The 15,962-nt window shown below is 42.5% G+C and overlaps 1 protein-coding gene across 2 annotated transcripts in view; it reads left to right on the plus strand.

Annotated features, from left to right (window-relative positions):
• The first annotated feature begins 647 nt into the window (after positions 1-647).
• The window catches only part of PRRX1 (paired related homeobox 1), a 100,240-nt gene continuing 84,925 nt past the window's right edge, over positions 648-15,962 (plus strand). Inside the window, exon 1 of one of the 2 annotated variants that reach the window (XM_074221986.1) lies at positions 648-2,004. In XM_074221986.1, the coding sequence (XP_074078087.1) occupies positions 1,764-2,004 (241 nt within the window). In that variant the 5' untranslated portion in view covers positions 648-1,763. The remainder of the gene's footprint in view (positions 2,005-15,962) is intronic. The other variant, XM_074221985.1, reaches the window with a different exon arrangement.

Below are 15,962 nucleotides of genomic sequence, written 5' to 3' on the forward strand. Positions count from 1 at the left end.
ATTAATTGTATAATTAATAGCACAATTGGATGGGATGCTGAGCATTTGATTTTAATTGGTTCCCTGGGGAAAATGAATAAGAGAGTTATCAGGTCAGAGAGGTACCGACATCTAAAGCTCTAGAGACAAAGTATAGTCCTCCAGAGAAGGCGTGGGAGAGCCTTACATTATTTATTATTGTTATTTTATTACATTATTCAATAGGCTGTCAATACACAACCGCATCCAGCACCCTCCCCCCCCACTCTATATCTTTCTCTACCCCCACCCCCCCAAGCAAAACTTGGAACAGCAGGAAACGTTAAAAAAGAGAGAGAAGAAATTTTGATTGCAGTGGATGTGGACTTTTTCCAAAAAGTTTCCCTGCAGCTGTTATCAAAACATGCAAATGAGATTTTCCAACAGGATCTTAAACAAATCAGGAGGAGTTAATGCCGAAACAAAATAATCAGCGCGTTTGAAGTGACTGCGGGTTTCAGTTTGTCTTCTCTCCCGGTGATACTATTGCAGGGGAATGATAATTAGACCTTTACTTACGAAATCCGAAGGGGTTCGCTCGCGCCCCCTCCCTCCCTCCCTCCCACCCTCCACTCCTCCCTCCCTCCCTCCCTCCCCCCTCGCTCAGATGTTGGCAAAGAGGGTTTTCTTAATCAGACTGTTTTTTTGGTCCGGGGGAAGGAGGAAGAGGGAGATTGTGATGGAGAAAGGGGTCTGTAAAACGTCAGACACAGCACAAAGACTTTGCCACGTAATTACAGGCTCCTATTAAGTCGAGATCTGCCCTCCCAGGGGTCTCCAATTTTCATGTATTCCCTACAAAGCCTCCTCAGCATGCCAGTTTGTGCCTTTTGAAGTGCCAGAGAGCTTCTTGATCCAACTGAGAAGGAAAAAGGAGCTCAAAAAGAAGAGGGGGAGAGAGAAGGGAAAGGAAAAAAAACCTCACCACCCTCCCTTGGACTCTTGAAACCCTCATTTTTTTTTATTCCTTTCCGAAGAGTAAAGTGAGCGTCCTGCTCTCCAATACATCTGCAAGACATCACCCTCTCCTCCTGAAACCTTAGTCACTCCTGAGAATCAACAGGAGTGCAGAGAGGGGGGAACACGTTTGCTTGAAGATGTTTTAAAGCTGGAACAAGCCTTCTTCTGTTGGTGCTTGAACTCTTGCCTGGGAATAACTTCTTAACGTAAAAAAAAAATCAAAACCACTTTGATTTTTCCTCTTCTCCCCCCCCCCCCAACTTTTCGCTCTCCTTCTGTTTGCGGAACTCCCTCCCCATCCCTGCTGGCTTTCCCTTCCCTCGCTTCCCCATATTAATAATAATAGCAACAGCATTATTATTGTTATTTTAGTGCTGGTGCAACGTTTTGGGGGGACCGCAAGGGATTTTTCCCCCTCCCCGAATGAAAGGGTGATTTTTTTTCCCCCCTTGATTTTTTGATTGTGTGGAATATCTCTGTGGAATCCTCCGGGCTGCTTGACTGCAGGAAAGCGGCGAAGGCTATAGGAGAGAGCCGCTGGAGAAGGTCCTGCTCTTCGGAAGGGGTCCCTGCCCTGACTCTTTAGTTTGCTCGCTCTCTCTCGTGTGCGTGTCTCTCCCGTCTCTGTGTCTCTCCCCCTCTCTGTCTCCCCCCGTCTCCCCCCTCTCCCTCTCTCCTCCCCCCTTCTCTTTTTCCCACTCTGTCTCTCTCCCCCTCGCGCCCACAGCGTTTGGTGCTGATCCGAGCGGGAAGAGGGGGGTGGGTGGGATTGGAGGGGGCAGACCATGACCTCCAGCTATGGGCACGTTCTGGAGCGGCAGCCGGCCCTGGGTGGCCGCTTGGACAGTCCCGGGAACCTCGACACCCTTCAAGCGAAAAAGAACTTCTCGGTGAGTCACCTGCTCGATCTGGAGGAGGCCGGGGACATGGTGGCCGCCCAGGCGGATGAAAGCGTCGGCGAGGCGGGACGGAGCCTGCTGGAGTCCCCCGGGCTGACCAGCGGCAGCGACACCCCGCAGCAAGACAGTAAGTGGGGGGCTCCCCTGGGCTCCGGGCAGACCGAGGCGGGCGGGGGCTTGGGGAAGCCTGGGCAAAGTCGACAACGCGCACACACACACACACACACACACACACACACACACACACACACACACGGGGGGGGGGGGGCAGCCCGGCAAGGGGACGATCTAGGGGGCCTGGAGGGCGGCTCCGCAGTCAGGCCCGGAGCAGAGGGGAGCTGGGGCCAGTGAGCAGCGTTGCTATTTCCAGAGCGCCCTTGGCTAAGGGCTCCTGGGGCAGCCGGGCCGGCAGAGAAGCGGGGAGCGATCTGGGGACGGGCTCGCTCCCTGGAGCTAATGGGATTCACTGCACTGTCTCCTCCTCCTCCTTTTCTTATCAGGACAGAGAACCCCAGAAACGAGAGGGAGGAGGGAATGGGGAGATAGGGAGCGCGCCCGGGCTGGAAGCTCCAGGGACGTGTGTGTGTGTGTGTGTGTGTGTGTGTGTGTGTGTGTGTGTGTGTGTGTGTGGATAGGGCAAACCCAAGCGGCCAGGCACCCGAGGAACCCGCCCGAGCTTAGAGGCGCGTCTGGCGGCCGCCTGTCGCCTGGACCCGGCCAGTGAGAGGCCGGCCCGGCGCGAAGGCGGCTCCGGGGGCGCCGGCTGCAGGGCGCTCCCCGCCGGGGCGGCCCTGCCGATCGGCAGGACCAGGCAGGGCAGGGGCCCCCTCGGAGTTCAGACGCTGAGTCCGATTCCGCCGGGCAGGGATACGGGAGTCCCGAGGGAGCGTCTTCCAGCCCCCAAACCGCGCCTTAACGACTCCGCCAGCCTCCGGCCGCAGAACCAGCTAAAGCTCACTTGAGAACTCCCAGGGCTGCGAAAACAGACGGGAAAACTGAGGCCTTCCACCTACAGACTCCCATCCGCCAGGGTCGCAGGGTACAATCACCCTCTTGTTTTATTGCCCAAGAGTTCAAGAATACATTCTGGGGAAACTGAGGGTTCCTCCCCCTGCTTAGATCGTCACCCCTTCCCCTTCCTATACTGCCACAGACTTCTTAGCCTCCGTCTCTCAAAAACAAATCATTGTAAGCACCGATTTCCAGTATAATTGCTGCCCAATCAATCACACTGACATGTGTGTGTTTGTGCATCGGGCCTTCAGTTCTCTGAACAAATCCGCCCCAGGTAGGTGCGCTCCTACTGCAGCTTCCCACATGGAGGGGATCCTCTCCTGAGTCGGAGGACGTAGTGGCCCCTAGGAAATGGCATGCTTTTGAACTTGGCCGGTGTCCCCCTTTAAAAGGGGTGGGGAGACAGGGAGAGGGTTTCCTAAGAGAGATTTTTATTGCTTTCCTCCGTAACTAGGTAGATTTTTGCTTTGGAATGAGACAGAGAGAGAGAGAGAGACAGAGAGAGAGAGAGAGAGAGAGAGAGAGAGAGAGAGAGAGAGAGAGAGAGAGAGTCTCCCTCCCTTATACTGTAAATGACGGTGTCTTGAAAGGAGAAATGAGACAAAATGAGATACCGAGACATTTACCTCTCTATTTATTGCTCTGGAAGATGCCTTCCTAAGGACAACCGAGCATTTCCTTTGCTAGGCAGAGCAGTCTCCTCATCCCACTGCCCCAGCAGCCCACGGATGGTGCTGGGGGGGGGGGGCTATCTGACTCTGGATTCTCTCACCTTTCTGAATATTAGACCGGGGCCCGTCAAATTTAGCCACTCAGGACGATCCCTCCCTTGCTCCCTTGCAGTAAAACTGTCTGCTTACTAAGAAAGCTAATTATTCAGCGTCCCAACTGTCAAATTATGAAACGGTATGGGGAGGGGGGGGGTGTTAGGTGGAGGAAGGGGAGGTCTTGAGTGCCGTGATTTTCCTCTTTAGAAAACGCTTGTGAAGAAAGGCGCCTTATCAGAAATCGTCAACCATTTTTATTTGTGCAAACATTTGGTATTCTTCGGGAGGATTCGAGGTTCTTGTCCAAAATAGAAAATCGAGTCCTGAGGATGTTGCTTCAGAAAGACATTCACCCAGCCGGAACGGCCTGAATCCCGGGGTCTATTTCCTCCCCCAAGAACATGATAACCAGAAAGGAGAAACAGGCCGAAAACTTTATGACCCCTATCAGACCAATTAATTTACTGCAGTCTTAAAACATCTTCCTAAGCACAGAAAACTGCAGGGTTCGAGAAAACCGTGGCAGCCCTGCCCAGTTGTTTATAAAAGCATTTTATATGCTCTGAGAGGAGAGTTCGAAAATACTTGATTTCCTCTCACTGCACAGATAGGAAATGGAGAGGTGTTTCTCTGGAAGAGGCGAAGTTGGGCCGGGTGAAGGCTCAAGTCATTCTGCGAGGCCGGGAGATGATCCGACCGGCCTGGAGAATGGATTGGGAGAGGCTGCATTGCCAAGAAGCAGCAAACAAGGTCGGCTTCAAAATCCGACAATCACCCTTTCAAAACAGAACAGAACAGAAGAGAGCACAACAGCCTCTAGGCTCTTCTGTAAGTCCGTTTCTGATGTGTCTTAATTGGGCATCTATCTGCAGCGACCATGGCCAAGAGGCAAGCTATGTAAACAATCCGAATACGGAATCTACAGGACGCTTCCCCAGGGAAGGGGTGACCAGGACTCGGATTCTCGAGGTAGCCGGCTCAGGAGGGAACCAGGGGTCCCCGATCCAGCAAGACCCAGGCGGGCAGGAGAGGGAAATCCCCTGCGCTGGAGATGAAGTGACGAGTCCAGCGGACAGAAAGCCTTCAAGCTGATAATGGAGAGCCAAGAAGAGCTCGGCGATGGATGGTTGACAGCTCCCCTTCTCCAGGCAGAAGAATATTTTTTTTTTTTTTGCATGACGAACACTTAGTTGTAAATACAAAAATTCGGATTAGAATGGAGGGAGTCGGGGTGAGGAAGGAGAAGGGGCTTGGTTAGTGATGGGGCTAGTTACCGACCAGGCAGACTCGTATTGTTGGGAAATCTTAGGGGCAGGAGCAGGAGCGTGCTTGCCGGCACACAGACCTTAGATGCTAACGAGAGATATGGATGGGATATTTTGACAAGGAGAATTGTTGCTTTTTAGAGGCCTTGTGTTTTCTCAACCCCGCTTCCCTCCCAGCGTCGCCAGTGATCAAAACATGCCGAGCAGAGTATCAGATAGCTTTCGAGGTACCAAAAGCAGAAGGGTAAGGGCCCATCCGAGCTCGCTCCACCCTCAGATCAGAAGCTGCGAAGTGAAGATTCCTAAGGCAAACTCTTAGGATTTTCTTCTGGAGCCAAGACTCCTGGTGCTTTGACAGGCTCCACGACTAGGGGGAAGGTGATAAATTACCTTTAAGTGGGGAGGGGGGGGGGGAGAAAGACAAAGAGTGAATACCCCAGGGCTCCAGCCCCCTGGGATTCAGTGAAGCTAATTCTAACTTCTTCCCTTCCAGGAAGTTTATTACACTTAGAAAGAAAGATCTTTGGCCCCATAGAGACGTCCAATTTTTTTTTTGGGGGGGGAGATCCAGTGGTTTCCATAGGCTTCCCCATTAACTTCACCCTGAATTTCTTATTGGCGTGAAATTAGTAAAACATTCTTCCTTTATGCGGGTGGTCAATTCGTGATCATTAGGCAATATGAACACACACACACACACACACACACACAGACACCCCTCAAGGGTCTTCAGATCCCCAGACTTCTTTGCACCACATTTAAATCTCTGACTCTTTATGAAGACATATGCCTTTTTTGGGGGGGGGATTCGAATCTCTCTAAATTCTAGGGCCCACTTAAAAGAAAAATAAAATTCTCTCCCCCCCCCCCCCCATTGTCCTTGGAGCAATTCGATTTTGCTTGTTTACTCATTTTCTCTTTTCCTGACTCGCTCTCCGTTCGGTTCTTGCCTCCCCCTAAAGGATCCAAGATTCGATTTCGTGGAGAGTCTTGGGTACCCCCAAAGGGCTCCCCGTTAGAAACAGAAAGGGTACGCTAATGGGGGGGCGTGTATATGAGTGTTTAGTGGGGGGAGAAAGTTTTGGGGTTTTTTTTGTGAAGACCCATTTCTGGGAGGTGGTGCATCCTGCTGTCATTTCTGAAACTGAACTTCTGCAAACTCTAAAAGAAAAAAAAAGCGCCTGCCTGCCTTCCGCGTTTCCGACCTCTAAATTAGTGAAACCAGATTGTCCTAATAAGACCTTTTGTTGGAAACACATGTAGCTATAAAAAGGTAGACGGAAAGTCAATTAGACACACGCGAGCGGCTGTACACACGAGCGCAAAACGATGCAAAGCATAGACCGAACCGGAATGGGAGCAGCACAAATTCAGCGGAGCGTTGGGAGTAATCCATTAGTCACAAAGAGCCGGGGAGCTCTGGCTGAAGTGAGGTGTGAAGGCTGGAGCTTCGAGCCAGGGCCCTGAATCCGCCAGTTCTACCGGGAGAGCTACTAAGGCCGCAGCCGCCTCCGGGAAAGGAAATCTCTCCGTCTCGACTCCAGCTCCTGGAGACGAGGGCCCAGACCTCACCAGAGGGCAGATGGCATTCTTCATCCTGGATCTCTGCTTTGATTCTCATCAGATCGAACATTTCCCAGTTAAGAGGCAATCTCCTTCCCCAGCGGGCCTGGGTCGGGGACTTTCCTCCCCTGTCGCTTGCCAATTTGTATTGGGTGTTACAAGAATTCAAATCTGGGATCCAGCTACCAGGATTCAGATCGTGGAGCCAAAGGATCACCGAAACATTGCTTATGAGTTTTAAAAGAAAGGATACACTCACAAAGAGAAAAATATGAAATAAATGACAAAAGGCGAAAGTGCAATAAAAACCGTTCTCCACCATCATTACCCCCAGAATCATTATTCTAATGATCTTTTCCCTAAATTGAGTTCCCCAGGATTCCGATGACTAGCTGGGAAGGCGAATGACAGGCCTACTGGAGAGTTGTCCACCACTCTTTTCCCAAACACCCAATCCTGCTTTTCTATGAACATGGTAGGGATGCTCTGTCCACCCGATTTTCCATTTTTTGGAGAGGTTTGTCAATCATCCTAAATTATTTCAGGTTGACAGGTAAGCTTCCTGCAAGAATGAATCAATTCCTTCCTCACTAGCCAGCTAAGGAGATCTGGCCATGCCGGTTAGTGACTCCTGTCAAGTCTTCCTTTAGGAGATTTGATAGAGAGATTCCCTCACATCTAAAGTGAACTTTAAGACGACTTAGAGATCATCTAGGCGCATTTCATTTTACAGAGAAAAAGCAACAACACTTCACTCAAGGTTGTTCCTCTCCCAAAGGCCTTGGCTAATTCCAACAGATTTAGAATGATTCACATTCAATCCTGAAAAGGGAGAATAAACAGCGTAATAACCATCAATTCGTGATTGATATGCGCAAAGTTGGGATGTAAAGACAGGTTGGCCCTAGGAGTCCCAATAGTTTTTCCAAGAGTGCTATTTAGATTTTATCCTATGAGTAAATGAACAACAAAGAAGAACAAACTTCTCAGCTACCACAAAACAATGCAGTTGCACCAGAGCAGCTCTCCAAAGAGGACCCAGGGTTTTCCAGAGCCAATCTAGCCCACATTAGGAAGTCTGAAAAAATTCACCAGCAATCATCTTATTCTGCAAATAAAGATCCCGAACTTCCTATTCAGAAGACCCGGAGCAAAACGCAGGGCCTGATAGGAGATTGGAAGGGAGAGAGGGTTTTTTTTGTTTATTTGTTTGTATGTTGTTGCAGAAGAGGGTTAGCAATAAAGGGAATCTGTGACTTTAGTTCAATTTTTAAAGATGCCTTTTTATTTTTATTTTATTTTATTTTTATAATTTCTCTCCCTCTCCTTGAGGGGGGAACACCAGTAAGAGATAGGGTATAGCGCTTGCAAAATGTTATACCTTCGATAGAGACCTAAGGAAACTTTCCTCCAACCTCCAAAGATGGATACATTGACATTTGTGTAACGCGGAGGTTCTTGGCCACAGGGAATCCACGTTCCCAACAAATCAGAAACTGAATCGATTGTTTCTTTATTGAAAGATGGAGAAAACTGATAGGTAATTAGCGACAATAGTTAATAGCAAACCTTTATTTAGTATTTTAGAACTTGTAAAGCAAATTGACTGGACCGAGAACGGATAAATTAGGAATAGATGACTGCGTGTACTTTTGAGATGCGTGTGTGTTTGCGTGTGGGTGAGGCACATGCGTTCACACTCTCCTTAGTTCTTCTGCTGCTTTTGCAGATATGTGTAGAGGACTGGGTTTGGGGACCGTTTAAAAAAATAAAATATTAAAGGTTATGGATAAGTATTCCCAGCCCAAAGGATAGATAATTATCTGGTTCGCAGTGGGCTTTCCACCTTACCATTTTCCCCTCAAGGTCGTAATTAGAAGTTTATGTCTGTCTCGCAGCATCCAAACATTTATAAAACGACATAGGTGTTGACAATTAGATTGAGAAATCATTTTAATGGTCCAAGTGTTTTTACTTTTATTCTCCGCCATTAGAATCTGGGACCCTTATGAGTAAGGACTGTCTTCTGCCTTTCTTGGAATCCCCAGTCTTGCTCTACTCTATTGCTGCCACCATTCCTGTCCTCCTAACACCTTTTCTTGATATAAAAAGAGATAAATACCTTTTCTAAAGTGTGTATCCACATGTATGTGACCTGTATCTCCTTGTAAAATAAAATTAGACCATTATATTCTGGGTGATCAGAAGCCTCCTGTAATGCTAACTTCAACAAAAAAAACCAAGTGTATTGGTGTAGTAAATAGCCCCTGTCTACATCAGGATAATAAAGCCAATGGCCAGCTGCTGGAATTAGTTTTGCACTGAGAGAGGTTGTTTTTTTTTAATACTAGGTTAACAGGTGGAAAACTGAGGAAGGAGGGTAGGCTTACAAATTTGCCGTTGTTGTGGGAAGTATTTTCTGTAATATCCACGTTAGGACACGAGTTAAGCCTTAAAACAAAACAAAAAAAACCCCTCAAAATAAATACCTTTCTGCCTGTTAAGTGCTACACTGTACTATATTGTATTATATTAGGGAGAAGAAATATAATATAGATTTTTATCATTCTGATATTTTCCTGGGAAGTTTCTTGACGATATAATTTTTGGAAGGCTGATGATATTCAATTTGGGGTTTGGGGATTTGAATATATGTGTATGTAAATCTGTGTATTTGTAGTCTCAAGTCCTGGGTTTGAATCGCAGGTTCTGAGATCAAGTAATTTAAACTTTGATCTCAGTTCTCTCATCTGAAAAAAATTGAAGAATTAGAGTAAATGTCTTTTTGGCTCCCTTCCAGGTCTAAGTCTGTGATCCTAGAAAAAAGAGACAGAGATATATATGAAGAGATTAAAAACAAACCTTAACCAACCATTACTCTATAAATTACTTTTCCCCAAGTAGCAGTAATAAATTGAATTACCTGGGATTAGCTTTTCCTTTTTTCCTAGAACTAAGGAATATGTATTTGAGGCTTGTACTGGAACAGAATTATTTTTTTTTAAAGCTTCTTAGCCTCAAAGATCTAGTTACAAGATGTATGAGTTAGATTTGTATGGAATATGAGCTATATAATGGATATGCAGTAGTCGAGTATGGTGTTCTGAAAATAGTAGGCATTTTATAAATGTTAGTGGAATGGTCTGGAATATCACAAATCCCTGAACAAGAAATACTTTGAGGTTTATTATTGTTTATCACCCCATTTACTCTACAACTAAGAAATGAATATTTAGAGACAATTTTGAAAACAAATTCCTTAGACAAAAGTTTGGATAAAAAAATAGAAGTTTCCCACTCCAACTCTCTACTATTTTTGTAAGATTATTTGTGAAAAGTTCATGATTTTATTGACTTTTATTTTGAATAGCAAAGCAGACACTGGGGGTAATTTTCTTCTAAGACTGACTGCAGAAATATTCTTCCACACCAGGGCTTAGGTTGACCAAGACTATTCCTATTGGATTTTGTTCCCTTGATATTAATACTAAGGAAGGACTTTAAAAACTATGGCTACACCTTCAGGAAATTTACATTATTTCTTTATGTTTCCAAATTCCTTCCAGACTATGAAAGAGTTATGATAAAAAAAATTTTTCTGAACACTTGCTGGAATTGGATCTGGTTTTCCCAGAGCACACCCCAGGTCTGAAGTTCTTAACTTTTTTCTCAGTCCAAAAGGGGGCGCAACCCATTTACCTCGAGTCTCAGGATCTAGTGTCCATAGGATCTCCTTGAGGGGCAGAGAAAAGTACTACTCACCACTGTAAGGGTGGGGTTGGCCATGGAGTCTCCGAAGTAGAAACTTGAAAAGAGAAAGAGCAGGGAAACATTTTTAGAGAAAATCTATATAGCACATATAGAGAGAGAAAGAGAGGAAGGGAGAAAGAGAAAGAGGGAGGGGGGAGAAGGAGGAGCAGGAGGGGAGAGAGAGGGAGAGGGAGAGGGAGGGGAAGGGGGAGAGGGGGGAGAGAGAGAGAGAGAGAGAGAGAGAGAGAGAGAGAGAGAGAGAGAGAGAGAGAGAGAGAATGAAAGTAGCCTAACTGAATACTAGTTTACAATCTGGTTGGGACCAGAGAAATCCATAATGTCTGAAGAGTGAGAAAAGGAATGAAGGCTGGAAGAAGAGGAGGAAGAGGAAGAGAAATCGGAGAAGGAAGAAAGAACGTATTCTAGGTGGGTTAGAACTGACAACTTGTGATCTTTCTGTGTCTGTGCTCTAGCCATAGGAGCTCTGCCACTATAGAAATATCAAAGTCCCCTATCCTCTGGTCCTTGGATTTAAGGACAGATATGACTGATTTGTGGAAACATTCTTCAGGTTTTTTTGACAGGTAGCCCATTGAAACAAACAATATGAGGCAAGTACTTTGGTGCCAATGCCAGTGAAGCCCTCCCAAATTATCAAATTTAGAAAAATCATTCTTGGGGGAAAAAATCGAAGTAAATGATAACTCTAGACAATAGAAAACATCAATTTTCTGCTTCCTTTGCGGGGTGGTGGTAGCATATACAACATAAACTGCCTAATCTAATCCTCTTCACGTTCCCCCTTCATTTCCATCTTTGTACTTTTCCCCTTGTTCCTCGCTTCTTATCACTTGGAAATTCTTGTCTTCCCTCTGTCTGTTCAGGTTCTACCCATATTTCAATGCCAGGCTTATGGTAACTCTCTCTTTGAAACCACTCCCCTGAAAAAACTCCATTTTACACTGATCTCTACTCTTACTATTACTAATACTACTGGTTATGCTGCTGCTGCTGCTACTTCATCTATACTTGTTTTACTAAGCACCCTACAATTTATCATTTATTTATTTTCTAAGAGTTTATTATATATTAACTTTTTTTCTAAGCTTCTTACGGTAGACAGTATGTCATATTTCTTTTCAAACCCTTTTCCCTTTGCCCTTCCCCTCTTAATTCTGTGAGCCAATGTTGGACATATGTATACTCAACCAATCAATAAAAGTCACAATTATTGCTAAATTATTAATAATTGCTGAATTATTGCTAAATATGAGGCGCTATTTTTTTTTATCCACAACTGTATGAACTAGTCAATCCCTTTTCCCTCCAGTGGGAATGGTTTTCATACTTTTTTTGATGTGCAAGTCATGTGGGAATACAAAAGCCAACTTAATCAAACCAAACCACCCTATTTGTCTTTACTTGAGAACAAAAGAAAGTTAAAAAACGATCCTGGGATCTGTGTGAGCTGCAGGATCACTAAAACTCCTCATTTATTCCAAGCTTTAGTAGGTGAATTTTCAGAAACCCAAAGGCACCAGTTCTTACTTTCCTTACTTCCTTTTTTCTTTTTCTTTTTCACTTGTGCTTACTGAGATTACACAGATAATAGTCCAAGATGTGGTCCTTGAAATCTGGATCAACCTGTTGATCATCTGAAAGCCCACACTTGAAGACCTGTTGTTTAAAGGAAGCATGATCTTGTTAAAAAAAAAAAAGAGGAAGGAAGGAAATATAAACGTAGAAGACTGAAAACTTTCTGGTTTTGGAAGACAAATAGTTTTCATCTATATATTGCCTTTTGCTTAAGGAAACACTTTTACACACCTGCATTCTCTTGCCATAACCCAATGAGGTTAGTGGAACAAGTCTGTTGGAAAACTTTTGAAGAGGGTGAAATGCAGTCCATTTAGGACTAGATACAGGTTTCACAAGACCCAGACTTGCCCAGGATCTGGAGTAGGCTGAAGTGTCAGAGGTAAGGCCTAAACCTAGATCTTTTTACATCTAAGCCAATTATTCTAATCACTAGACCAAGTGGCCTTCATGAAGGTATCTTTATCCCATTTTACAGAAGGAAAACTAAGACTTAGGAATAATAAGGATCTGCTTTGTAAGTATTTATTAAGCCTGAACTAGTGCTGATTGATCTACACAGATCTCATTTAATCCTCACAGCAACTCTGTAAAGCAAGTACTATTATTACTTCAGCTTTTTTGTTAAGAAACTGAGACAGATATAAGTGACTTGCCCATGGTCATACAGCTAGAAAGTATCTGAGGCTGGATTTCAACTTCTTTTTTTTTTTTTACTACTTTTTGAATTCTCCTTCTCCCATGTCTATATAACACTTATAGAGAATCCTGTATCCATATTCCCTGATTTTCCTTTATAATAAAGTTATTTGAGGAGAGTCCCACTTTTGCTTTAGTGAAAGTTTTTTTTTTTCTGAATCTCTATGGTCCATTGTCTTAGCTGGTGACCATGCCATCTTTAGTAGGCTTTAGGACTTAAAATAACCAGAGGGCTAATTATATTGAACCCTTTGGCAATGAACCTTGCTCAATTTAGCCACACTAATCCTCAGAGGGCAGGGGAAAAAAAAAGTCTTTCACTAGACCTTTATCCAAACCCCTTCCATCATGGAAGGATATACCTGTCCAAGATTATTTGGTTTAGCTTCAGGAAAACAGGCATGTTTACACTTATATCATAGTGTGGAATGAAAAGAGAACCACAGTGGAGAACTGTAGAAACAAAGAAATAAAAGAAGAAAATACTCATGTAGTGGGCATAGTGTTTAAAGATTTGGATTTTGAGTTCAGCTTTGAACTCTTGATCAGATACTTAGAACCCAGTGACCTTGGGTAAGTCAGCATCAATGAGACTTCTCTTATAAAATCAGGACGAGAATAGTAATTAGCTCCCAAGATTGTATTTTAAGGATCAAATGAAATCATGAATAGCAAATATTTGCCAATATGAAAATATAATGCAAATGAGAGTCATTAATATGATTACTTGACATCAGGAAAATAAACATATAGGATTAAACTTCATTGTAAGAATGTCTTCTGAACAGAGAATAAGGAATTATAGGTGTTAACCCATTCAAAGGATGCATTGCTAATTGCTTTATACAGGGGTTTTTAACCATCTTAATTTAAGGAATCTTTTTCTTTGTTAAAGAAAAACAGATTTTCATCTTTTAAGTCAATATATCTAGAAACTTCTCTCAGGCCATTGATCTATCAAGAAACTGATTAATTTGTTTTTAAGAAAGTGAATCAGGAAAAGAATGTTATTAAGAATAAAAAGATAAGCAAGGTGAAAAAGCACCAATGAGTCATAATTTTGATTGTTCCATCCATTGTTCCATTTTTTTCTAGTTCAGAAAAAAATTAAAATTAAAAGATTAAAATATTTTTTAACTTAAAAAACTCACCAGAGGAAAAAAAAGTTGCAAAGTTTTCCATATTGCTTATTCCTAAGGAGGGGAAATAAAAACCACCCAGCAAGATCTTTGTCTCCAACCACATGTGTTGTGCAGTAATTCTAATCCTCAAGATGGGTAGAAGACCATGGTCTCAATCCTCTACATATTTAAGAAATAAATGGTAATTTAGTTCATTAATCAAGAAACTGAAATCTGCAGTTTTGCTAGGCATATTTCAGCAACTGAATTCCTTCTGACAAGGGAATAGAAAAGGCATATATAACTGCCCACTTTTGCTATTCTTGTTCTTTCTTTCTTCATTATGGAAGTTTTTCCTCTGTGTGTGTGTGTGGGGGGGGGAGTGTGAGTATGCGTGACTATATATTTCCAAAGACTTAACAGGCCATTGTTTAAATTCTAGTCCCTTTTGGGAAAGGTGATTATGGCATAGAGGAAAGAATTTTGGATTTAGAGTAACAGAAAAATGGATTACTGTAGTGCTGTTGCTTAGATCAGAAAACTGGGACCCAGTTTTCTTATCTGTAAAATGAGAGGTTTGGGCTAGTAAAGCTGTAAAATCCTCTTTTAATCCATGCTTTCTCCTTTCTTTGTCAAATTCTTCTACTCTTAGGGTACTATCAATGTTAATTGAGTTTCTGGCATTTTTTGCTTCAAGGAAATTGACAGTGAGCAGAGTGAATCTATGGAACTGACTCTGTACTAAAGAGTATCCACCAAAGGTACTGATTCATTAGTTAATTAGTACAAATTAATGGTTTCACTTTTTTTATAGGCCAACCATCACCTCCCTCAATTATCTGACTGAATCCATAGATTATTTTGTCACCACTCAAACATTAAGTAGAACCTATTAATAGCAAATTTTAATTTTAAATTTAACATTTAATTTAATTTTAAGTAATTATAAACAAAGATCATTATTAAAATTCAATATTCAAATAAAAATACACTCAGCATTGAACAAAGTGGAACAAAGTTGAACCAATGAATAAACAGGAAAAAAGTAATGTATCCATTTCCAAGTCTCTGAAATAGACTTTAGAATTAGAGGAGACCTCAGAGATCACTGAGTCAAGTTCTCCCATTTTACAAATGAGGAAATCAAGGTACAGAGAGGTTACTTGGCAGAGAATCTCATAGCTATTAAGTGTCTCTCTCTCTCAGGTGGGATTCAGACTCAGTTCTTTCTGACTCTAATACTACTATACTAATTCTATCCTAGGTACTACTGCAATACTACAAGATGTTTGTGTGTGTGTGTGTGTGTGTGTGTGTGTGTACTAAATGTGTATACTAAACGTACAATTTATATATATGGTTGAAGAACCTATACATACATACATACACACATGCATAAATATGTATACATACAAATGGCCCTGAATAGTGCCCTAGGAAACTGTCTTTAAGTTGCTAAGAAAGAATTGATAAGATTGGTAAAGGAAATTCTTTTACAATCATTTCCTCTACTGATGAAATTATAGTCTGGGTAATTAAAAAAGATTATATATATATATATACATATATATGAAATATATAGTTTTACTTAAGGTGTTGTTATTTAGATCTCAGTTTGCATTACTTCATATGTTTTTGAATATTTCCTTACATTCTTCACCATTTTATAATATACAATATTTCACCACATTAGCATGATATAATTTACTTATATTCATTTATCAAATTTAATTTATTCTTCAATTGCTGAATATATACATTATTTCACAATTTTCTTTTTCTTTTCTTTTTACTATTACATTTCAAGCACTTAGGAATTTATTTTTATTGTTTTGGGCAGGTTCTTTTTTTCCTATATGATATGTTTTAAGGATAAGGTTGTAGCAAAAGTTCTGAACAGATTTGTGATTAGAGTGTCTCCTTTAAAAGTCTAATAGTCTTACAGAAAATAAATAGAAGTAAGCATGAGGAGGTTCTCCTGCCTCTGTGTGATCTTCATACAATTCAATTCAAATAAATACTTACTAAATAACCTATTAGTTACGAGGAACTGTGCTAGTACTAAGGACACAAAGGGGTTTTTTTTGTTTGTTGTTTTTAAAAGAACTGATCCTTTTATTATGATATTTACATTCTATTGGGATGGTCTATGAGATATATCCAGATTAGTAGAATATAAAGTAGTGTGTGATTGGGGCAAAAGGAAGAACCTAAATGGCATAGGAAAAATGGAGAAGGATGAGAATCTTCCTTTCATTTGAAGATACCCAGGGAAGGCCACAAGGAAAAGTGTGAAGCATAATTGTCCCA

The sequence above is a fragment of the Macrotis lagotis genome, chromosome 2, assembly GCF_037893015.1.
Source record: "Macrotis lagotis isolate mMagLag1 chromosome 2, bilby.v1.9.chrom.fasta, whole genome shotgun sequence".
Classification (NCBI taxonomy): Eukaryota; Metazoa; Chordata; class Mammalia; order Peramelemorphia; family Peramelidae; genus Macrotis; species Macrotis lagotis.